The 24,899-nt window shown below is 51.2% G+C and overlaps 1 protein-coding gene across 2 annotated transcripts in view; it reads right to left on the bottom strand.

Annotated features, from left to right (window-relative positions):
• The window catches only part of ISM2 (isthmin 2), a 53,531-nt gene that overhangs the window by 6,992 nt on the left and 21,640 nt on the right, over nucleotides 1-24,899 (bottom strand). Inside the window, exons 1-5 of one of the 2 annotated variants that reach the window (XM_006115990.5) lie at nucleotides 13,736-15,021; nucleotides 12,447-12,707; nucleotides 9,191-9,518; nucleotides 3,612-3,752; nucleotides 2,788-2,865 (exon numbers count right to left, since the gene is read on the bottom strand). In XM_006115990.5, the coding sequence (XP_006116052.3) occupies nucleotides 2,788-2,865; nucleotides 3,612-3,752; nucleotides 9,191-9,518; nucleotides 12,447-12,665 (766 nt within the window). In that variant the 5' untranslated portion in view covers nucleotides 12,666-12,707; nucleotides 13,736-15,021. Of the gene's footprint in view, nucleotides 1-2,787; nucleotides 2,866-3,611; nucleotides 3,753-9,190; nucleotides 9,519-12,446; nucleotides 12,708-13,735; nucleotides 15,022-24,899 lie in introns of those variants that run through there. The other variant, XM_006115989.5, reaches the window with a different exon arrangement.

Here is a 24,899-nt window from a genome sequence, read left to right as displayed (position 1 = left end):
GGGCGCCCTTGCCCTGCACCTTGGCGATGGCCAGGCAGGCGCTGTTCGGCCGGAGGGCCGGGGAGGCCTGGCTGTGTGCAGGTTGCTCCCACGCCGCGCGGCCGTCACCCCGCCCTGACATCATGCTAGGTGACATCAGGGGCGGGCTGGAGGCGGCGTGGCGTCCTGGGCGACGGGCGCCATGGCAACCGCAGTGGCAGGGATAGAGCAGGGGAGCAAGGGCGGAACGCCTCCCCCCCTGCCCGTGATAGGTGGAGCGGGGAGGGCGCGACGTTCAAAAGCGCCATTGCCCGGCAGAGCAGGGGGGGAGGAGAGGAAGAGGACGTGGACCGGGAGAAGGCAGACAGGCAGGCCTAGAGCCAGGAAAAGGGGGTACAGGGGGAGCGTATCGTCGGGGACACCCTCGGCCACAGCGAAGAATCGCCCACCCGCCACCCTGTCCACCAAAGAGAAGGTAAACACCGGAGTAGGGGTGGTTCCGGAGGGGAAAGGAAGTAATCCAGGGCGGAACCCTGAGTGGTTAGCGGGCTGGTGAGTTTTGGCGGAGCACCCCGCCAGCCGGACCGGATCTCCCAGGATCCGAGCCCTTAGGGCCCTGGGCTGGGGCCCATGAGCAAGGGTGGGCCCGGGCCCCTCTTCCCCCTCCCCCTTTGCGGCGGGGAGTGTGGCACTGTGAGCAGGATTAACTGACAACGCGGAGCGTGGTTATGGAGGGCGGCAGTAGCGCTAGAGACCCCACCCTCCCCCAGCTAATGACAATGATGTAGTGGCCAGCTGGCACGGTCACAAGGTGGTGGAGAATGTGGGCACCTTGAGTGTCCCAACCCTGAACGAAAGGGGGAGCACCCAGAGTAGGGGGGTCACAATTTATATTTTTGTCATTAGAGGACCAAAAGGGAGGCGTGTCACTTACGGGGCTGCCTCCAGGAGCAGAGCTGGGAGATGGATCCAGCTCAATTCATGGAGTGGGTGAAAGAAACCCAGAGATAGAGCCAACAGCAGCAGACCCTGCTGATTCAACAACTGTCGTCGCAACACCAAGAACAACAGAGACAGTTGGTGAAAGAAGTGGCAGGAGCAATGGACACGGCAGACCCCAGCCGCACCACTATCGGCTCTAGGCCCCGCCGGGCAGGGTGAGGAGGCGAGTCAGGAAAACGGGGGTCTGCCTCGACTGACCGTCAGACTGACCAAGATGGGGGCGGCAGACAACCCCGAGGCCTATCTGACAACATTGGGCCACGCTGCTGGCTCTGTATTTAATAGGGGCTGCCCAACTTGCGTACCGGAGCTTAAGTGACTGGGGCACCCTACATTATTATAAACTCAAGGAGGCCATTTTGGACCAGCTGGGTATTACGCCCGAGACCTACAGACAAAAGTTCAGAGGTGAGCAGTACAGCGTCGGGACGCGTCCCCGGGTGATCGCACAGAGACTGAAAGAGGTGGCCTGGCGGTGGTTGGACCTAGAACAACACACTGAACCGCAGGTAGCAGAGCAGATTGTATTGGAGCAGTTCACAAGCATCTCACCCGGAGGCTGACAGTGCTGGGTGTGCTGACACCACCCCTCTACCCTGAGCGAAGCAGTAGAGCTAATGAATGATTACGAGGCCGCCGAGGGGGGCGACGGCTTGAACCGAGGGAGAAAGTCACTCTCACCCGTACGGCTGGACCCGGGAAGGGGACTCCGGGTTAAAGGAAGCCCAGAGAAGGACATCAAGAGAACGCTGGGGGGAATCGGGGAGCATAGGCAACTGGCTCCCGCCTGGTCCACCCCACCCCAGGAAACACGCCGAGACCTGCTGGACTGCGCGACCGAGTCCGCACGCAGTGTCGGAAAATCCGTTCCACTAAGAGGGGCATGCTTTCGGTGCGGACAGGAGGGGCATTTTGTTAAGGACTTCCCCTATATGGACTGTTCATACGTGCAGGCCTTAGCCAGGGACGGGGCCAACCTGAAGGAAGAAGAAGGTAAGATCTTGCGGCCCGTGATGATCGAAGGCAAGCTGGTCCTTGCCCTACTTGACTCAGGTTGTAGCCAGACCATTATACGGGAGGATTTAATCACCACGGGGGGACCCCGGGGCCCGCCTGTCCATGTGCAATGCGTCCATGGGGACGTACACCAATACGTGACCTCCTGGGTACAAATTACAGATGGAGACCAACAGAATTGGTGTTACGTGGTTATAGCCCCTGGGTTGGTATACCCGGCCTTGCTGAGACGAGACTGGGTCGGGTTCCATCAGGCCCTGAGCGATTGGTAGGCTAGAGGGGCCCCCGGGGTGACCGAAAGCATGCTAGGCGCACTGGGGGAACCCACAGGGGGCACCCCGACGGGAGGCGAAAGATCGGCGGACTCCCTCCCGCCCTCCCCAGCCGATGACAAGGACGTAGTGGCCCGTCGGCACGGTCACACTCTTATGTCTGTGAAGGCACCCAGGTATGTGGGGCACCAAATCTCTGCCCTGCTTCAGGATGGGACTCCACTGTGGCATTTCTAACCCTTCCAATTATAAACCCACCCTTGAGTAAAATGCCTAGCCCATGCCAACAACAAGTCAGAACAGGATGCCTAGCACATGCTAATGCCAGGGCCCCTACTTGTAGAGGGCTGAATGACACTTTATGGCTATCTGGATATCTCACTGAAGCTCACCAGCACCTGGACTCACTGGCAGAACACTCTCCTCCAGGTAGCTACATCTCCCCCATGGGGAGCTACACCATGAAATCCCTTTGAAGCTCCTAAGGCCTTATTGTATGGAGGAGAAATATGCTGACCTGAGTTGAACATCTCCGTGTTGTTCTCACCCTCAAACGGTGTCTCGTCAGTGGTGAAGACCATTTCTCCATCTGCTCCTTTGGAGATAAAATGCATAAACAAACAGTCAAGATGAACCTCTCAGAAGTAATGAATCCCTTTCCACATATGGGCCAGTGGTCCTGGCTGGGGTTGGGCATCAGACCCTTGTATTTCCTTCTACCCTCTCCCCACCTTCAAGGTGGCCTACTCCTATGCACAGAAGGCTGACAGGATGGTACTGCAAGGAGGATAATCCTAAGGGAATATAAGATTGCTGGGTCATTGCAAGTGATAGGTCATTGCTTCCTCTGAGAATTTCAGGCTTCATATGAAGGGAAGTTTGAAGTTCACTTTAAGTTTGTCGGCAGATCTATGATCCGTGGACTACTCATGGCTGTGACAAGCCCCATCATCTCTCTTCTTTTACTGACCCAATCAAAAAATCGGAAACCCCTTAATCCTTCAAGCACTAGCCAGTATCCAAAGAGTGGGTAGAGAAGCTGAGTGTTTTAAGGGTTTAGGAGGCAGGTCAAGGACCACAAAGGGATTTGGCTTGAGTTTCTTTTCTGGAGTGAGTCTCGCCTGGATTCCTTCATCATGTTAGAAAGGCATAAAGTTCTCCATGCCCTGTGGGGATGGAAAATTCATCAATTTTCCCACACCACCCCCCAGCAAAAAAAGAAAATCTTGCTGTGGGCAGGGCCCCAGATGAGTTTGGGAAAGGGCTCCCTATATTGTTGGGGAGGCAGATAAATGACTTTGCCTAGAGATGAGGAGTGCAATAGGTGGGGAGAGGGCTCACCAGGGCAGTGATGCAGGTCGCAGGTTCTTGACTCAGTGGCTGTGCAAGCATAGCCACAGGACCGGGTTCTCTTCTGGTTGCCGCTACCACAGGTCACACTGCAGGGGGACCAAGAGCTCCACTCCTCTTCATCTTCATAGTCTGGGGGCAGCAAGAGAAGGACAAAGCATGAAAGTCATTGTGCAAATCCCAGATGGGAATGAAGCAGGGAACGGCTCTGGACTTCTCTGAAGGCTTCCCTCTGCCTACATCAACCTCCTGAGCTGATCTCCACGAGAGCGGGGAGAGGGAGAGGGGGAGGAGGCTAGAGCTCAGAAAAGCACTTGGGTGCATTCATCAAAACTGAAGTCATGTAGTTTAATCTCTTAAATATCTGCAGCCACAGAACTTCACCCAGCTAGCCCGCCGATGACCCAGTAACTTGTGCTTGGCCAAAGCATATCTTCCAGAGAGACATACAGTCTTCATCTGAAGATACCAAGAAATGGGAATTGCATCATGTCCCTGAGTAGTGTATTCCATGGATAACCACTCATGATTTAAGTAGTTTACTTAACTGATTTTTTAAAAAGTGCCTTGTTTCTACATGGAATTTATTTGGTTTCTACTTCCAACCTTTGGATTATGTGATATCTTTCTGGGCTATACTGAAGAGCACTTTAGGACCTGGTATTTCCTCCCTGTGAAGAGACTTCTACCCTATGATCAAGTTACTGCAATCTTCCTTTTGATGAGCTAACCAGATTAATCACTCACTGTTGGGCCTTTTCTTCACCCTCTCCAATTTATCAACTTCTTTTTTAAAAATCTGCACTGGAGAACTGGATGCAGTGTTCCAGTCCTGGTCTCACCTATGCTGTGCACATCATTTCCCTACTCCTATACATCTCTGCTCTCTTTATACAATCATGAATCACACTAGTCCTTCTCGCCATAGCGTCGAACTGGGAGCTCGCTTGGAGGTCCTTGCCCACCACGACCCACAAATCCACTGCAGAGTCATTCCTTTCCAGGGTACAGTCCCCCATTCTGTAGGTATGCCCTGCATGCCTTGATCCTAGATGTGTGACTTTGCATTTGGCTGTATTAAAAGGCATTTTGTTTGAATGGGCCCAGACTACTGAGTGATCCTGATTGCACTGTATGACTGCTCATTATTTAACCCTACCTCTCCCCAATCTGTGTCACCCATAAAGTACATCAGCAGTGATTTTATGTGTGATTCCAGAGCACTGAGGAAAATGCTGAACAGCACTGTGCATAAAACCAATCCCTGTAGAAGCACTAGAAACAATACCCATTCAATGATCTTTCCCAATGGCCCAGTGTGAGTGGATGAAAGCCCCTGCATACGGTAAGCACTCTAAGGGTATGTCTACACTACAAAGTTAATTCAAACTAACAGACGTTAGTTCGAATTAACTTTCATAGGCGCTACACTGGCAAACCGCTAGTTCGAACTTAATTCGAACTAGCGGAGCGCTTAATTCGAACTAGTAAACCTCAATCCAGGAGGACTAACGCCTAGTTCGAATTAACTAGTTCGAATCAAGGGCTGTGTAGCCACTTAATTCGAACTAGTGGGAGGCTAGCCCTTCCCAGCTTGCCCTGGTGGCCACTCTGGGCACCACCAGGGAAACTCTTCCACCCCCCTCCCGGCCCTGGAGGGGCACGGGCTGGCTACGGTGCCCGTGCCAGGTGCAAGCCTGCCAACACCCAGCCAGCAGACCCTGCACCTGGCACGGCATGAACCAGCCACCCGCTGCCACCTAGCCCTCCGCCTCTTCCCGGGACCAGACTGGCAGCTCCCGGGAGCCTGCCCAGGTCCACAAGAGGCAGGCGCCTGCCTGGTCTAGTGCAGACATCGTGGACCTCATCCACGACCTCCGCACTAGGCACAGGAAAGTGGCCGTCTAGGGCAGGATAGCTGCCAGCCTGGCCACCCAGGAGCAGGTGTGCATGAAAATCAAGGTGGTCCACTGAGACCCCCGACCCTGATCCCTGAGCTTAGGACGGCCGTACTGGGTCAGACCAAAGGTCCATCTAGCCCAGTAGCCTGTCTGCCGACAGCGGCCAACACCAGCTACCCCAGAGGGTAGCCATTTGTCTCGTGCCATCCATCTCCAGCCTTCCAAAACAGAGGCCAAGAACACCATTTCTATCCCCTGGCTAATACCACTCCATGGACCTAGCCTCCATCACTTTATCTCACTTCTCTTTAAACTCTGTTCTAGTTCTAGCCTTCACAGCCTCCTGCAGCAAGGAGTTCCACAGGTTGACTATTTGCTTTGTGAAGAAGAAATTTCTGTTATTAGTTTGAAGCCTGCTACCCATTCCTTTCCTTTGGTGTCCTCTAGTCCTTCTATTATGGGAACTAATGAAGAACTTTTCTGTATGCACCCTCTCCACACCACTCATGCTTTTATAGACCTCTATCATATCCCCCCTCAGTCTCCTCTTTTCTAAGCTGAGAAGTCCCAGTTTCTTTAGCCTCTCTTCATATGGGACCTGTTCCAAAGCCCTGATCATTTTAGTTGCCCTCCCCTCTCCCACCCTCTCTCGTCCCCTCTCCCACCTCCTTTTCCCAGTCTCCCCAAGTTTTATTCAATAAAGAGAGTTTCTATTTTTGAACACACGTGTCCTTTATTTTGTACATCAGGAAGGGGGGCTAGGGAGGGGTAAGTGGAAGGAGGTGAGGGAGGAATGGGGTACGAGCCCCCGATGGGGAGGACTGGGGTGGCGGCTCTGCGGGCTCCTCAGGGTGGAAGCTCTCCTGCAGCCCCCCAATTGACACCCTTCCCAGATGGCAGCCTGCGGCAAGTGCAGCTGGTGTGGTGGCCGAGTGCTGTGATGTGCCGAGTGCGGGTACTCAGAGCACTCCAAGCCAGGACTGCTTTGCTGTCCCTCATCGAGTTAGACAAGTGAGCAGGGAACCCCTGAGAACTGTCTGTCCGGGGTGGGGGTCGGGTCCCTTTAAGCACAGCCCTCGGCTAGCCTGAGACAGCAGATCCACGCTCTAAGTCCTAATCTGATGCCCTGCCGGCACTGCTTCCGGCCATCCTTAACCTCAGTTCAGGGTCCACTCAATGTGGACATGCTAGTTCGAATTAGCAAAATGCTAATTCGAACTAGTTTTAAGTTCTAGATGCACTAGTTCAAATTAGCTTAGTTCGAATTAACTAATTCGAATTAAGTTAGTTCGAATTAGTGCTGTAGTGTAGACATACCCTAAGGAACTGCTGATAGCATTTCCATAAGTCCTGGACAGGCTCATAGTGCCCCACTCTGGCCAGCTCTGGGAACCACCCTGGTAAGTTCTGGAGAGGACTGCGAACACTGTGATATGGAGAGTGGGGAGAAGTAAAAACACCAAGGGTACGTCTACATTGCGGCGCTATTTCGGAATACTTCCAGTATCCCAAAATAGCTATTCCGCGTCTTTTAAACAAGCCTGTTATTTCGAAATACAGGTGCTGATGTCCCTGTAAGCCTCATTCCACGAGGATTAAGGGACATTTCGGAATAGTGGTTTATTTCGAAATACACTAAAAATAAAATACACAATTTGTGTAGCTCAAACTGCATAGCTTATTTCAAACTACGGGTACAGTGTAGACGCAACCCAAGTAACCCTGAACCTTCCCTGAAGTGCTCCCTTCTGCTACTTTTCTACCTGCACTAAGTTTACATGCCGCTCCTGACAAACCTAGACGGGCATTGTGGGCCCTCACTGGCACACTTTTGAGGTTGTGCTTCCTGGGACTAGAACCAGGGATGTTGACTGATCCCTAGTCTCAGCCACTAGACCATTTTCCTTTCTGGAGCCAGGAATAGAACCAAAGCCTATTTCCTGCCTTAACCCATTCACTGTCAGTGCTGAGAACAGAACCCTGGAGTCATGACACCCGTCTCCTTGTGCTAACCACTAGACCGGGTCTCAAACTCATTTGGTGGAGAGGGATCAATTCCATGCTTTAGTGATGGCCCATGGGCGGGCTGTACCATTAGGACTGCAGAGTCCCCATTCAACCACTACCTTCCTCGGATGACTATGGACATTTGTTTACACAGGATCAAGGTTAGAATACAGCCTTGCTGCAGCAACTCAACTTTTAGTGATTTATTATTTGCTCACTACCTTAATGCCATATTCAGTCTTGCTTGCTTCATTCCCACTCCTGCCCCATTCTATCTGCCAGAGCAGGGGTGGGCAAGAGGGCCTCTGTGGGCTGGATCCGGCCTGCCAAGCCCATGGATCCAGCCTGCGGAGGCACTGCTGCTCCCCTGCCCACAGGCCAATTAAGAGCTGGGGGCGGGGAAACGCACAAAGCCTCCTCCAGCCCTGCCAGGAGCACTTGGTGCTATGAAGTGCTGCACGCTGCTCGCAGGGGGCAGGAAAGAGCGGAGGAGGCTTCACACGCTCCCCCGCCCCCAGGCCCTAATTGACCTAGGGGCAGGGGAGCGAGGGAAGTCTCCTCCTACACCAGGGACATGGGCACTTTGGGGGAATGTGGGGTGGGGGCAAAGGCATTCCTTCACCCGCAGACCAATCACTGTCGGGGAGCGGGGAAGCCAGAAATATCTTGGCCCTTCTCCTTCCACTTGATGCTCCACCCCTTCCTGTGCAGCCCCCGGCAAAAAATTATTGCCTACGCCTGTGCCAGAGTCATCAGCTCTAAGGTAGTTAATGCTGACACTGAAGGGTCATAGATTCACAGCCTTTAAGACCAGAAGGGGCCATTATTATAAGATAGTCTGACCTCTTGCATAAGACAGGCCAGAGAACCTAACCACTGTTTTCTGCATGGAGCCCATAACTGCTGTTCTAAGGTGTCTCTTCTGCAAAGTCAGCCTCTCTCCATTTAAAGCACTGTTTCTTAAACTTTTGAAGACGGAAGAACACCAAACTATTTTTTTTTAATGAGGAACACCAAGGATTTTTTGTTGAGCAAAAAAAAAAAAAAAAAAGGGGGTGGGGTGGTGGTCAGGGGGAAAGTTATTGAGGGAAAAAAAAAAAAAGGTCACCTGCCCCTTTAAGGGTGGCCATTTTGAACTCTGTTCTCTGCAGCACACCTTCAACTGCCTCGTGGCACACCGGTGTGCTGCGGAACACAGTTTAAGAAACACTGATTTAAAGCCTCCAAGTGCTGGAGAACCTGTCGTATCCCTAGACAAGTTGTTCCACTAGCTAATTACCTGCACAGTTAAAAGTCTGTATCTTATTTATCATCTGAATGTACATACCTGTTAGAGTTAACAGTGCAACTGGATGCACAGCTGAGAATTCTGAGTTATTTATCTAGGCTGTCTGCAGACTCAGGCAGACTTCACTGTTTTTGTTCCACTTGGAGCATATTTGGAAAGTCTCCTTCACAACTATCAGGGCTCGTTCTTTTTTTAAAACACAAAAGCTGTGATTTAGGCAAATTCATCAAGCTGCCAGTCTGACATTCCTGCATTAGAACACGTTGCACTGAGGATGCCCCCAGTTCCTTTAAAACTAATCCAGGCCCTAGTGGGTAGGGAGGTGGTCACTGCAGAATTTGGGGGTATCTGCTATGGGGCAGGGGATGACTCACCATAATTATATTTTTCCTTGAAGATCCAGTTCTTCTGACTTGGCCACCTCTGGTCCCAGTTGCCTCCCACTCCACTCAGCACTGTCTCCTCCTCCTCGTACTCTGCTGTATAATCTTCTTCCTCTTCCCCCCTGTCCTCAGAGCCCATGCTGTCATCCTCTTCCTCCTCCTCTTCCTCAGTGGGATCCGTGTACTCCCAGAAGAGGGGCCAGAAGAGGTCCTTGTGGGACAGCCATTCAGAGGAGGTCAAGGACCAGTCATTGCTGGTTTCTTTCAGCAAGTCCATCTCCATCTCAGCCTGAGGATCATCCACTACCTCAATGGTGACCTGGGAACCCAGACACAAGACAGAGCAATAAGTGAGGAGTCAGCACTGAAACCAGAACTCTTGGCTGACTCAGTTGCTAGAGGCGTCCTTAAAGGGCAACAAAGGATTTTTGTGTTGGTCCAGTAGTTCCCTATTCAGGTTCCAGACATTCCAACTAGTTTCCCCACTTGGCCTGGTTTTGCTACAGGCCACAACACAAGGCCCTGCTAATCTCCTCCCGCAGATGGCCCCAGTCTCCATAGGGAAGTTCCCTGAACAGACACTGTCACTTTGTCCAGGCTTTAATAGGTCATTGAGAAAATGATCACCCCAGAGTCTGGAGGAAGTGCAAGGAACATCGCATAAAACAACCCAGAAGTCCTGCAAGGCCCAGTAACCAGTTTATGAAGCACACTGAGGTGCCTGAGATAGGCAGGGGGTCGAGCAACATCATCCTCCAGGAATAGAAACAGCCTGCACCCTGGAAAAGGAGCCAGTTTAATAAAGTCAAGTGTCCCTGAGATTTATCTGGGCCCTTGCACTGGGGATGGAAAGTAACAGGATTGGCATTAAAGTGACAGTGTGTCTGAAACTCCAGCCACACTCCTCAGCAGGTCTGATTCTATTTTGGCTTGAATCACTATAGCAGTAAGTTTGGTGGCTCTCAGCCTAGCTGCAAGTAGACATTCCTCCACAGCACAAAATTCAGCCTGGCACAGCTGACAGGAGGGAGCCTGGAATAGTGGGGGTTGCTGGAAGTAAGGCCTGAGGTACAGTAGCAGAAGTGTATGCGGGTAGGCTAAGGCTAGACTAACAGGTCAGTTAGAACATATGTTTTGGGAGTGGCCAGCCCAGCCAGCCAGGTTGAGGAAAGTCTCTCCTGTCTGCAGAGGACCAACGCATAGGCTAGGACTCTTAGAAACGGGACCCCTGATTTGATTATGCAGCATTCATTCCCTGGTGCAAGACACTTCTACGCCAGCATTTCCCATCCTAAATGGGTGCAGTTGATATGTGCCTGAGGCTTATTTGCAAGAATATATGGTATCAGCCTTGCAGAGTCCAGGAAATGGGGCCCTTACACAAAAGGTTTCCAATTAGGAGATCAAACAAGGCCAGAGAGAAAACATCTGGTTAATAGACCCCACCCTGCAGTTTATGGCGCTCCCCAGGCCTGGGTCCAGTTCCCGTCTGCCACAGCCCCCTCGGACACTCTCCACACCCTGCACACATGCTGCAGGCCAGGACCCAGCTAAGGCAGCAATCAGGCCCTTTAGGGATGAAGAGGAAATGGTGATCAGAGCAATTCTGGGTGCTGACTTGTGGGCATTATCCCTTTGCCCAACCACATCCCCTCAGGGCCCCCAGTCCTGCAGCACATTAAGGGAGTGTTCCTGATCAGAGCCTTCCCCACTGTATTTTGTGCCAGCTCTGTACGGACCAGGGGGAGGATTGGGTGACTTTATCAATGGATTCCCCCAATATAAGGTTAACCATAGCACTGATTTGCTTCCCTTTGCTCCTAAGCTGCAGCCATTTATTTTGGTCTCTCTTTCCCAAGACTGTAGGAAAAATGTGTCATCCCAGCCCTTTACATAGCCCGATTTCAGTGACTTGGACTGTGAAAACTGGGTCAGACAGCACAAGAACCGACCCAAATGGAACCGTTGTTCAGTTTCACCCGGGAGACATCCATTCTGGAACCCACCCACCTCCCACTCAGATTCCTTCCCACCAGCCCTAATGGTGGGGAGCTGTAGCAGATCTCAGCACCTCCCTGCTGGAGCTCAGGTGTTAGGGTCACTGAAACCCTGTCACTGCTCCCTCCCTCCCTCTTATTATGGCCTGAAACGCACAGACCCCTGAGCACCAGCTTCTTGTGCCCAGGAAATGCCACCACCCTGGCACATGGCCACTACCCACTGGCCTCTACAAAGCACTTCACCCTAAAAACAGAGCACACTGTGGTAGAATCAACAGCACTGGCAATAATCCAAGCTCACACCACTCCCTCAGCTGGCTGGGATGGTGTACATCTATGAAATCAATCCCAGCATGATGTGGCGGAAGGAGTTTGAGAGTTCTTTTGGTCTCTCCTGTGAGTAGGGTTACCACGTAGACCCCCCCCAAAAAATACCAGACACACTTGACCGTGGGGGGGGGGGAGGAGAGGAACCAGCTGGGAGGGGGGCGGGGATGGCTGGGAGGAAGGGGGGTGGGAGGTGGGGCTGGCGGGGGGTTCCGTGGGGCTGGCCGGGAGGAAGGGGGGCAGGAGGCGGGTCGGGAGAGTTGGGGGCTACAGGGCTGGCCGGGAGGAAGGGGGGTGGGAAGCAGAGCTGTGGGGGGAGGTGCAGCCACTGGCCACAGCCAGAGTCCAACAGGATGCACCCCTGGCAGGCACTCCCTCTAGTTACTAGTAGAAGCCGGGTGGGGGTGGGGGGAGTGATTGGGAGCTGCTCCCCTAGCATGGCTTCTGCACATAACCAGAGGCTCCCAGCTGGGAGGCGGGGCTGCAATTGGCACTGGGGGCCTCTGGGTGTGCGCAGAAGCCCAGCGGGGGGAGTGGCTGGGAGTCCCAGCCCCTACCCCCACCCCACCCGGCTTTTGCACGTGACCACAGGGCCCCGCCTCCAAGTCACTCCCCCGCCCCCGCCCCCGCCCAGTTTCAGTCTGACACCCAGTCGGAAATTCAGAAAATACCGGACATTGCACATGTCCGGTATTTTCTGAATTTTTCTACCCAACAGAGGGCTCTAATACCGGACTGTCCGGTAGAAAACTGGACACCTGGCAACCCTAACAGCGAGGCAGGTGGAAGAGGCTCTTGCCCCAGCAGGTGATACCCCAGCCACTGGAGTGATTTTACGCTTACATAACTCAGCCACATTTCTTTTTTGCTCCTGCCCAAAATACCCATATCCAGCCAGTGACAGAGACCCGTACTCCTACCTGTATGTTTGGGTTCTGGGCATTCAGGTCAACGCTGGCCAACCCTGGCAGGTTCTGTAAATCCAGCACAAAGGGTGTGCTCTCCTCGCTAGCAGTGCCAGGCTGGAGCGGCATTGGTTGGTTCCTCCCTGCTCGCTGGGACAACCATCGGCGTTTGTGCCGGCGAGGCCCAGCCTGCCCACTTCTCCTCAGGCTCCGAACCTTGTTAGCCTGCGGCATCTCCTCTTCCTGCGTCAGACGGGTGTCAGATGAAGTGGAGACCTGGCAATGAAAGAGGCAGCAATAGCAGTTCCAATCCCACCGTGACCATCTCCAGAGCTACCATTCAGGGCTCCCTGCACTTCACCCTCCTGCCAGGGACAGGGCCAAAGAGCAGACAAACAACTGCCTGCAAAAGCCAAGGAACAGGTCCCTGAAATATGCCTACTATCAACAAATGCAAGGCTGATCGACATACTAGCTCCGTATTCCTTTGAGTGTGGACTGACACACCAAACATGTCATGCAAGCAAAGAGCACACTGACTGCCACATTAGAGCTGTCCACTGGCTTGTCTATTCCACTATCCACATCCCCTCTTAACACCAAATCAAAACAACTGCCCACCTACCCCAATATCCCTGGTGCACCAGAGTGGATCAATGTCTCTATTATGTCTCATGTTTCCCTGCTTTCTGCCACGGAAGAAACCAGTCCAATATTAGCACCTCTCTGCTATAACAGTGTCCCATCTAATCTGGCATTTTGATTTCCCTGCTCATATCACACCAGTCTGTTCATCCGCCTTGTCTGGAATCCTCATTTCTGCCAATGGCTGAGACCATATTCCTTGGAGGAAGGACAAAAACGCACCTGCCAGCTGTTCAATATTTTACATAGAAGGAAAATTACAAAACACCCTCCCACTAAGATTAGCCTCTGCAAACAATGAATTTTCACCCCATGGCATGAGATGTGATAACTTCTGTCTGGAAAGTGATAAATGCAAAGATTATGAATGGTCACAGAGTCACCCCACCCAACACTCACAGGCAGTGAATTAAACAGAGAGGGAACTTTTCAAGGATACTCATGTATAAATTATTTATTCGTATCTGAGAAAACAACTTATTTGAAGTTGATCCAGTAGAAGACATTACCTTGCACCCGCTTTGTCTCTAGGACCTCTTGAACGAATCATCTACTAAGGGCCAACAGGAAAAGAAACTGCTAAAGATGAATAGTTGCATTTTGTATTATTATAGGAAACAGATAATGTATGGTTAGCCTCAAGCAGTGTGTTAACTGACCTGCTCTTACTCTGTGGACATTTGTTTCCATTCTGAGGCATGCAGTGTTTTGCTTGCCTTTGCATTCCCACTCTGGTCCGGGAGCTGCAGCAAGCAACGTTTCACACTGATGCCATCTTCCGGGATGCCCGATTCTCAAGAGGCTTCCAGACCAGGATGGGTTAAGAGTGGATTTGGAAACAAACAGGATCAACTCCTCCAAATGAAACCACTTGCGCCAGTTTCCCACGTCACTAACCTCTGTGCTTGACACACACTGGGATTAAAGGGTGCAAATCAAAGGGATTGCAAGCTTCAGTGCATCAGAGAAATCGGAGATGGGAAAAACATGTCAAGCTCTCTGCATCCCAGCCCTCACGCGACCCATGCAGGGTTCCCTACAGGAGAGTCTCCAGTGATCTAGGATTTAACTTTCCAACCTCTGTGCCTTCCACCCTGCCTGATTCCCCAACCTCATGCATCTCACAGGTAGCAGGCATTTCCTGATGCCCAACCCAAATTCCTCTTTGTTCCCAGCTTCCCTGGCACCACTAGACCCTTCTTTCCCCTCCATGAGCCCAGGCTGGATTAAGGAAGAGGGAGAAACTCCCCTCCCTACCAGGGAGACAGAACACTTTTACCTGCAATTAGGGCCAGATGGTTTGGGGAAGGACTGCTCTCCCTTTCATCCTGATCACTGGAGCACTTCAAAGGGAGCTGGAGCAGGGCCAGGCTCACATGAGCCTATATACAGCATGTCAGCCAGGCCTGTTCCTGCACATCAAAGGCCTGCTGCCTGTCTCCCCCTCCCCCAGGGAAAGAAGGGAGCAGCAGGGACACTGTTGGTCCCTTTTATCAGAGTGGCGCTGGCTATGGCAAAGAGACCGCGACAGCTTTGTCCAGATGGGTCCCTGCATATAGGTCAGAGGGGGGTTCCATGTGTCAGGAGAGGATGGATATTAGACCCAAAGATTTGTTTGGGTTGGTCCAATTCTAACAAACAATGGCTCCAACCTAGGTTGCCAATGGCTGCAGGGTTTTGTTTGGGGTCCGCCCATCCCTCTGATTTGACATCCTATTGTGAGGAAGAGGACACAAAGGCAAGACAGCACGTTTCTATATTTGCCAAACAGATGTGGCAGCTCAATCACTGCTATGTCAGCAAGGGCTTTGCAGCAGCAGGACATGGCAGATCCTGCTGCTGGGGATTCAGGGGACATTATAATTGGTTCTGGTCAGGGTGGGATTAACAACCCGAGGTTTGTGTTCCAAACACAAAGAACAATCACTTCAAACCATTGTGGAGCACCCCAGAGCCCCTGGATTGCTCATTTCCCCAAGCCCCAGCCACCTATCACCTGCAAAACCATGTCCCTTACATTGCTGCTTTCCCAGCCAAATGCAACAAGTCAGTTCCTACACCACCACCTCCCCCCTACATGCTACAGTGGGCAGGGCCAGGAGTTAGTTTAGAAAAAGTGCTCGTTTAGATTTCATAAGATCACCACACAGCTGGGAGCTGAAACCACTCAGAGGAAAGGCCAAGTCCAACCTGACATGAAGTGAAGTTCATAGTTACGTTTCCCTCTCAGCACAGCTCACGCTGGAATTCAAGCTTTCCTGTTTCTGAATCCTGACTTGAATCACACTAAGCCATTTAAACCCCGGGCCTCTCTACTGGGTGGTTCAAGACATTGGGAGTAAGTCCCTACTGATCCACTGCAGTGTCTGAATGCTTTTCACTCAGAGGCTGCTAATCGGCTAGTGAATGTCTTCACCGTCTGATATTTGCTACCTGCAGTCCAGCTCTGAGAGGGAAAAGCATCCACATCATGAAGGGCAACATTGCAGTTAGCCCCTCTCAGCAGAGAGGCTGAGGATGAACAGGCAGCAGGGAGCGAAATCTTATCCAATGGGGATTCCATGGGGCAGGTTGAGATGCTGACAGACACAGAAGTGAACCTGTTCTGTGGATAAAAAACCCTCACTCTCAGGGCTGTCAACAGGACAACTGTCATAAGCACTAAATTTTAACCACACTTTATGATAAACCTTGTGTTATAGCACGCAGCATGGCAAGAAAGTCACGGCAACGAAACGCTGGTGATACTCAGCCCTTTCATGTGCCTTCCATCAGTAGCTCTCAAAGTGCTTAACAAAGGCATGCAGGCACCACGGTCCGCACTTTACACATGTGGAAACTCAGGCCCAGTGTAGGGAAGTGTCTGTCACACAAGACGTCACAGAGAAGTCTCAGCTCTCCTGACTCCCATTCTCTTGTGCTATCACTGGCCAGTGCTGCCTGCTTCCGATTTTATACCCGCACCAGCTCAGGCAATTAAGATTCTGGTTCCCACAAGGTAACAACCCTGCTGAAGGAGACCTGGAAAGAACCAATGGGCCTCAATGAGACATTGCCAGATTTAAGAAACCCTTCACCTGCCTCGTAGGCACAAAGTCCTCTGGGATAAAGGATAAAGGCATAAAGTTGATTTCAAACATTCAGTAACTTGATTTCAAAACCCAGTTCCCTTTCCTATTCTACCACCACCCCCTGCCACAGCTACAACACACACAGCATTCAGTATCTCCAATGAGGAACTAGACAGGGTCAGCCCACCATCCCTCTCTTGCACATAGCGGCCACTGAGCTCCTGGCAATAACTATTTGCTCCGATCCTCACATATAAGGACTGAAGTAGGCCCTCTGACACAACGTTTTAATTTGCCAATCACTTATTATTAAAATTCAAAAATTACCCAGCATATCTCTGCCACCATTCAATGATCTCTTCAAGGAGTCTGGGGTGAGTCAGTGTCTCTCTGGGATCAAAAAAGGTTGGTATATATTAGGGATATAAAAAGTTAAATGGTTAACTGGTTAGCTGGTAAGTATTAGCCTAACTGGCAAGTTTACCAAGTAACCGCTTAACTGGAAGGCTGACTAGTAGGAGCAGCCCCTCCACCGCCTGCCGAAGGTGGCTGGGCTGGCAGAACCCTGGCCACGGTCGGCCAGAGCAGCCCCCAGCCTGCAGGGGCTGGAAGAGCCCCTGTCACCACTGCCGCAGCGGGGCCAGGGCAGCCCCCGCTAGACTGCTTTCTACATCACTACCTTCCCCTCTCATTTCATCAATTTAAACACAAATGTCTTTGTTCATATATCTTCAGCTCAAGGACTTTGTAAACGGCTCTCCAGGTCCACTCTTGCCCTGAAAACCAGCAGGCATCAAGAGAAATACCAGGCTCACCAATATACCCAAACAATTCATCTCCACATTCTAGCTGATCCTGCAATTCACACTTGGTGTAAAGTTCAGCTTGAAACAAAGATTAAGGAACTGAAATCCAAGAGGTGGTCTGGAGCATGACTCACAGTACATGCAGTTTCTATCCCATGTACTTCAATTCCATTGGGCAGCAATTTAAATTACTACGTACAAAATATATGTTACACCACCTGTCCTGCTCACCTATTATAAAGAGTCTGGCTAGAACTGCTTTCACAGTGGCCTAGGAATCCTTTGACATAGTCCCATGCTTCTACTGCACGTGGGACTGACAAATGTATTAACTTCTGGTCACAAGGTCAACAGATCTATAATCAGACAACTGGAACTCAACAGCGATTAGTACCAGCATTCTGCTTACTTTGCATTATTGCCAACAATACCATGCATGGGAAAGATAATAAATAAATAAATAAATGTAATACCTAGGCCAGTGGCAGGCAAAATACGATCTGCTGGCTTGATCCGGCCTGCCCCACATGTGAATCCAGCCCACCACAGCTGCACATGTTGCTCAATGTGACTAGCTGCTGGGACCAGTGTATGTGTCTCTTCATGGCATACATCCCTTGAAGGGAGGGGCGTAGTGGATCTCTGCCTGCTGCATGCACCTGCGAGCACTGCTCTTGCAGCTCCCATTGGCCAGTTTTTAATGAGGTGGATGTAGGTGAAAAAAAAAGGATTCTGCTTTAAAAAGATAGTTCAGACCTCCCCCCCTTTGATAATTCAGGCATGGGTTTGTCTGCAGCTGCTTGGATTGTAGTGTTGTACAAAACGTTACTTGCCTTCTGGCTCGCCATCGTCCTCTAGGCCACCAATAGTCCCACGGCACAGTGCTCAGGCAGGCTGTCTGGTGCCTGCCTGCTGTGGCCCTGGTCATGCCGCTCCCAGAAGTGGTTGGTTGCCGCTAGCAACCATATCTCTGTACCCTTTCAGATGAGGGGGGCAGCGAGTCTCCACATGCTGTCCCAACCCTCAGGACCATCCTAACAGTTCCCATTGGCTGGAAACTGTCCAATGGGAGCTGCTGGGATGGTGCTTCCAGGGTCAGGCAGCATGCAGAGACCCAATCCCCCCACTCCCATCAAGAGGTATTCAGAAACACCTTTGCTAGCAGCCGGCCAGATGCTTTGAGCAGCATGGGAACCCTATGGCATGCAAGCAGCCTGCCTGCCTGAGTGCCTCACTGTGCGCCAGCTGAGTGCTGCTTATGTTAAGTGCCTCCCAGCCAGGGCCAGAGCCTGTACCTGGCATCCCCTTCTGAACTTGAACCCCGTTCCAGATCAGAACCCTCTCCTGTATCCAAACTCCCTCTCAGATCCCACGCCTCCTCCTGCACCCCAATCCCTTGCCCTGAGCATCTCTCAGACCCTGTACCTCCTCCATTAACATAATAGAAACATGCATACCATGACCACATACCAAAATTCTGGAGAGGATCCCCTGAGAAAATTATTGTCCACCCCAATCTAGTCTGACCTTGTGTATAAACGCAATTCATAGGCCTTCCCCCCAAATAATTATAGAGTATCTTTCAGAGAAACACCATTCTTGAGTGTAAAATTGCCAGTGATGGAGAAACCACCATGGCCCTGGGTACACTGTTTCACTCTGTCACAAAATTTTGTCTTATTTCCAATCTGAATTTGTTTAGTTTCAACTTCTAGCCATTGGATCACATCATAGAACTTTCTCAGCTAGACTGACGCGCCAGTATCAAATATTTGTTCGCCGTGTATATACTTAGACTGCATTCAAGTTATCCTTCAGCTTCCTCTTTGTTTAGCTGAATACAATTATAGATTCAATGAGCTCAAGCTTAGGCACATTTTTCTAATTCTTTAATGCAGGAGTGGGGAACCTAAGGCCTGGGGACCAGATGCAGCCCCTGGCTTGTCTGGATCTGGCCTCTGTGGCTCAGGGCTCCCCCCATCCGCCAGCAGTGGGGAGTCTACACTGTCACTCCAGCTCCCACTCACCCACCCACTGTGGGGCTGGAGCACACAAAATCTACTAGCCCAGTGGTCCCCAACCATTTAAGGTTGCCAGGTGCCAGGGGGCGTGGCCATTTGCCCGCCGGGTGCCAGAGGGCGGGGCCCCCCCCATAGCCGCGTGCCCGGGGGCAGGGCCCCCCCATAGCCACGCACCTGGGGCTGGTGCCCCCTCCAAGGGCTGCATGCCCAGGGCCAGGGCCTCCCCCCCAAGCGCCCTGCGCCTGGGACTGGCGCTCCCCCCACGCGCCGCGCGCCCAGGGCGTGGGCGGCCAATCCGCCGCACTCACTGTGCGCCACGTGCCCGGGGCCAGGCCAGCCCCGAGCACTTGGCGGGTGCACACAAATGCCCCCGCGGGCAACATAGCGCCCGCGGACACCGTGTTGGGGACCACTGTACTAGCCTGAGCCCCCGAGGCTTTGGTGTGTGAGAGGAATGTGGGGAGTGTCTTTCTCCTTCTCACTCAGGGGCCATGTCAGTGAGGGTTTTATTTTGTTTTTCTTTTTTGTTTCTCACTTGTGTGTGGCTCTGAACTGATTTTTTTGTGGGTCAGTGACCCCGACCCAAAAAAGGTTCCGCAGCACTGCATCATTCTTGTGGCTATTTAAACCCTCTCACATTTATCATCATCCTTCCTGAATTGTGGACACCAGAGCTGGACACTACATTCCAGCAGCAGTCATACCAGTGTACAAGTCATACCAACTACAGAAATGACAAGTACAGGAGTAAAATCACTTCTCGGTGTCTAGTTCCTTAATTGAAAGATGTAATGTGAGTGGGACAACTGAATTTCTCAGCTAAAAATGGTCTCTCATCTAACAATTATTCTATAATAAAAAAGGAATATTTGATGTGCACAACTCAGATCCTACCTGTTTAGTTGATGTATTATTAATTAGAGCTGTTAAATTTAGTTTAATTAACTGATCGACTAGTTGATGGATTTTCCATCGACTAGTTGATTAGTCGATAAGCGGGGGAGCCACAGCGGAGTTAGCTCCTGGCCCTATGAGCTAACCCTGCTGTGGCTCTGCCTTTTAAATGTATTAAGAGCTGGCAGGCTCTTAATACATTTAAAAGGATCACGTGCAGCAGAGGGGACCCAGTGTGAGCCGGGCCAGCTGGCTTGCACTGGATCCCCCACTGCACTCCAGTCTTAAATGTAAAAAGGCTGGAGTGCAGTGGAGGTACCCAGCATGAGCTGGGAATCAGCTGTCCTGGCTCGCGCAGGGTCCCCCCCCCCCCTCCGCTGTGCTTCTGGTTTTTAAATGTATAATGAGCCAGCAGGCTCTTAATAAATGTAAAAAGCAGAGGCACAGTGTCTGGGACTCGGTGCAAGGCAGGAATCAGCTGATTCCTGGCTTGTGCCTAGTCCCCACTACCCTCCTGCCTTCCCTGTCCTCTGCTGGGTGGTGCTGGGGGGAACCGGATTTTAAGCTGGCTTCCCCCAGCATCGTCTCCTGCTCCCCCCCCCCCCCACCTTGCTGTCTCTGTTAGAGGCAGCAAAGGGGGGAGTGACTAGTCGAGGGACTAGTCGACTATCCAGTAAGCTTTTGCTTATCGGATAATTGACTAGTTGCTTATATCCCTAGTATTAATAGGCCATTCACCAACAGCATGGCACCATGGAACAAAAGGAACCTGCTCCACATTGTTATGCTGGAGAATAGCTTTGCAGGAATTTATAGAAATTAAACATACCGAGGGACTGGAGAACAAAGTAGCTGATGTCCTAGCTGTAGAAGGAGCAAAGATGAAGCGTACATCACAGCCAATTGCCAAAACTTCAGCATCAGACTCACAACGGGGTGTTAAAATCAGGGTCTGGGACCCCAAGAGGAGAACAGAAGGTTTAAACCCCCAAAATGAGCCAGTAAGCCAAATGACTGCATACGTTATTATCATACTATAAAGCATATTTTTGTTTATGAATGCATGTAATGTTCTAAACTTGATGGCCATTATGAATATATAGTCTGTGATTAGGCGGATAGGCACTCTCCGACTTACAAACATCTGACTTACAAACATCCACACACACAAATAAAAGCTTACCTGCAGCCTCAAGCAGGATCATCCTCAGGATTTAAGAGGCCCTACACCAGGGGTTTCCAACCTTTTTAAGCATAGATCACTTTTTGAATTTAAATGCAGTCCAGGACCTACCTCAAATCCAAATATCCCTGCCCCATCTCCTTTGTGCCCCTTCTCTGAGGCCCTCCCCTGCTCACTCCATCCTCCCTCCCTTTCATCAGACGGGGCAGAGGGTTGGGGCACAGGGTCTGGTCTTGGGCTATGGAATTTGGAGTGTGAGGGGCTCTGAGCTGAGCCTGGGGCAGGGAGTTGGGGTGGAAGAGGGGGTTCAGGGTACATGCTCTGCAAGGGAGTTTGGGTCTGGGACTTCAAGGCTAGGGGAAAGACTTGGAGTTCACCAGGGGGTTCATGATAGGGGCAGGGGTTTGGAGCTGGCTCTAGCTGGACATTGCTTATCTCAGGCTGCTCCTATGTGGTGGTGCAGTGGGGCTAAGGCAGGCTCAGCCTTGCCCTGGCTCGGTAACACTCTCAAAAGCAGCCAGCAAACTCCCTCCATCCCAAATCCTGTTGTGCCCCACTTCCGTTTTGTGGAGACAAAGTACGGCGTAAGAGAGAGGGGGCACCCTGACATCAGCACCCACTCCTCTTCCGTCCCTGCCCTGCACAGCAAACAGCAGGCACCGGAAGGTGGGGAGAGCTCCAAGGAAAAGGGCAGGAGATGCATAGCAGCGGGAGAGGGACAGCTGAAGTGCTGCGCTTGAGAACCTCTTGGCCAAACCAGTCAGGATCACCTGTCACAGGCTCCAGGGTCTACCAGTAGATCCTGATCTACTAGTTGGTGACCACTGCCCTCCACAGTACCATTAAACTGGTGCCCCTATGCCTGATGGCAGCCTGGGGGGTGCGGGTGATGGTTTTTATAGGTGTGGTTTTTTATAACATTCAGCAACACATCAATGAAATATTTTAAAGCAATTTTAAACTAAGGTCCTTTAGACTACCACAGTAAATTCAGAACTTGACACTATATGCCTGGGGTTGGCAAATGCCTGTTAAATGGCTTCATTACCACTTGAATGGCTAAACAAAAAAGCAGTTATGTAGCACTTTGAAGACTAACAAAATAGTTTATTAGGTGATGAGCTTTTGTGGGGCAGACCCACTTCTTCAGATCATATTCTGAAAGTGAATAGGCATGACCATTTTATAACAGAGGGATACAATGAGAGAAGGTAAAAAAAATTATTACAAACTAACAAATCAGCTACATAGAACAGAAGGTGGGGGGGTGGCGAGGAGAGGAAGCGACAAGGAAGGAGGAAATTGCTTACTGTAAGAGCCAATTAAGTGGCTAATCTGGGGTACTACAAATATCAAAAGGCTCTTTCGCAGGTTCAGTGTTCTGCTAATAGGTCTGGCAGGCTTCTTCACTTTTAACTTAATTCATACCCACACCCACACAAGGTCACTCTGTCACCCCCTAGTGGTGGGTGGGTCACAAATAGATGTTAATGGCCTTCCTACAACTTTAGATAACAGACCTGGGTCCTTAGTGCAGGCAATAAATCCGTGGTCCCCAACACGGTGCCCGCGGGCGCCATGGTGCTCGGGGCTGGCCTGGCCCCGGGCACATGGCGTGGCGGTTGCAGGGAGCGTTGGCCCCGGGCGCGCGGCGCTTGCAGGGGGGAGGGGGACGCACCGGCCCCGGCCCCGGCCCCGGGCGCTTGCAGGGGGGAGGGGGAAGCGCCGGCCCCGGGCACGCGGCGCTTGCGGGTGGGGCCCCCGGCCCCGGGCACGTGGCTATGGGGGGGCCCCCGGCCCCGGGCAAGTGGCTATGGGGGGGGCTGCCCCTGGGTATGCGGCTATGGGGGGGGCCGCCCCCGGGCGCGCAAGTGTCCCCGCCCCCTGGCACCCGGCGGGCGAACGGCCACGCCCCCTGGCGCCCGACAACCTCAAAAGGTTGGGGACCACTGGAATAAATGATCCTGCTTTAAGATCCAGAAGCCCCAAGAGGATTCATGCTGCTGATGAAAAATTAATTGTATACTGATTTTATTTATGACAGGCATCTGGCCATTCTCACCACCTACTTTGCAGATTGCTCAGAGCTGCACTGAAATTATTATTTCTAGAGATACAAAAGCATGGTAGGTATGAAATGGACATAAGAACAGCCATACTGAGTCAGACCAAAGGTCCTTCTAGCCCAGTATCCTGTCTGCCGACAGTAGTCAATGCCAGGTGCCTCAAAGGGAATTAACAGAACAGATAATCATTCAGGGTGTGTCTACACAGGAGCCTAAACTCAAAATAAGATGCACAATTTGCGCTATGCAAATTGCCTATCTTTTCTAAATTTCGCATGTCTACACAGTGCCAAATTCCAAAATAATGTACTATTTTGAGACATCCCTTAAACCTTGTGGAACAAGAGTTACAGGGATGTCAAAATAGTGCGCCTGTTATTTCGAAAAATATTTTGAAATAACAGGCACGTTTAAAAGACGTGAGATAAGTATTTCAGGATACCTCTGATATCCCGAAATAGCCCCGTTGTCTAGATGTACCCTCAGTGATTAATCCCGTCGTCCTTTCCCAGCTTCTGACAAACAGAGGCTAGGAATACCATTCCTATCCATCCTGGTTAATAGCCATTCATGGACCTATGAATTTATCTAGTTCTTTTTTGAACCCTGCACAAGTCCTGGTCTTCAGAACTTCCTCTGACAAGGAGTTCCACAAATTGTCTGTGCACTGTGTGAAAAAATACTTCACTTGGTTTTAAATCTGCTACCTATTACAGTTAAACCTGTGTTATCCAGCAAGCCCGGGAATTAGGGCATGCTCGTAACCTAAAAATTATGATTATCTGAGGGGGGGGGGGGGGAAGCCGTGCGGGGCCTACGGGGGGGCTACGGGAGCCATGCGGGGGCAGGGATGTGGCCTACTAGGGGGGCCACAAGCCACGATGGGGGGCAGAAGCGGCCTGCCGGGGGGGAGCCACAGGGGAGGAGGGGAGGACTGGCTTGCCGAGGGTGCCAGGAGTCACGGGGGGAGCCAAGATGTTTGCTTCCAGCTGCCGTTCGCTCCTTCCCCAGGTACGGGCTGCACATCAGGTACGAGGAGCACTTAACAGGCCAGTTTCCTTTTTTTTTTCTTTTCTTTTCTTTTTCCGGCATCAAAAATTTGCTGGTTTTTACAGTTTTCTGGATGCTTACATTCCGGATAGCGCAGGTTTTACTGTAATTTAATTTCGGGTGCGTCTACTTTGCACTTTGAAATAAGCTATGTAATTCGAGTTAATTTCAAAATAGCTTATTTCGAAATTTGGCACTGTCCACGCATCACTTATTTTGAAATAAATCACTATTCCAAAATGTCCCTTACTTCTCGTGGAATGAGATTTACAGGGATATTGGAAAGTGAGCCCATTATATTTCAAAATAAATGGGTGTGTTCAAAAGACACTGAATAACTATTTTGGGATACCTCCGGTTAATGATTCTTAATATTCTTTTTGATTTTTTGACTGCTGCTGCACATAAGTGGATGTTTTCAGAGAACTATCCACAGTGACTCCAAGATCTCTCTCTGGGTACGTCTAGACTACATGCCTCTGTCGCCAGAGGCATGTAGATTAGGCTACCAGACATAGGAAAATGAAGCAGCGATTTAAATAATCGCCGCTTCATTTAAATTTACATGGCTGCCGCGCTGAGCCGACAAACAGCCGATCAGCTGTTTGTCGGCTCAGCGCGATGGTCTGGACGCACGGGTGTCGACATCAAAGGTATTTGTCGACCACCCAGGTAAACCTCATCCCAGGAGGCATACCTGGGTGGTCGACAAATACCTTTGATGTCGACACC

Source organism: Pelodiscus sinensis, chromosome 5 (genome assembly GCF_052426305.1).
Source record: "Pelodiscus sinensis isolate ZL-2025 chromosome 5, ASM5242630v1, whole genome shotgun sequence".
Taxonomy (NCBI): Eukaryota; Metazoa; Chordata; order Testudines; family Trionychidae; genus Pelodiscus; species Pelodiscus sinensis.
This window is presented reverse-complemented; position numbering and strand designations above follow the sequence as displayed.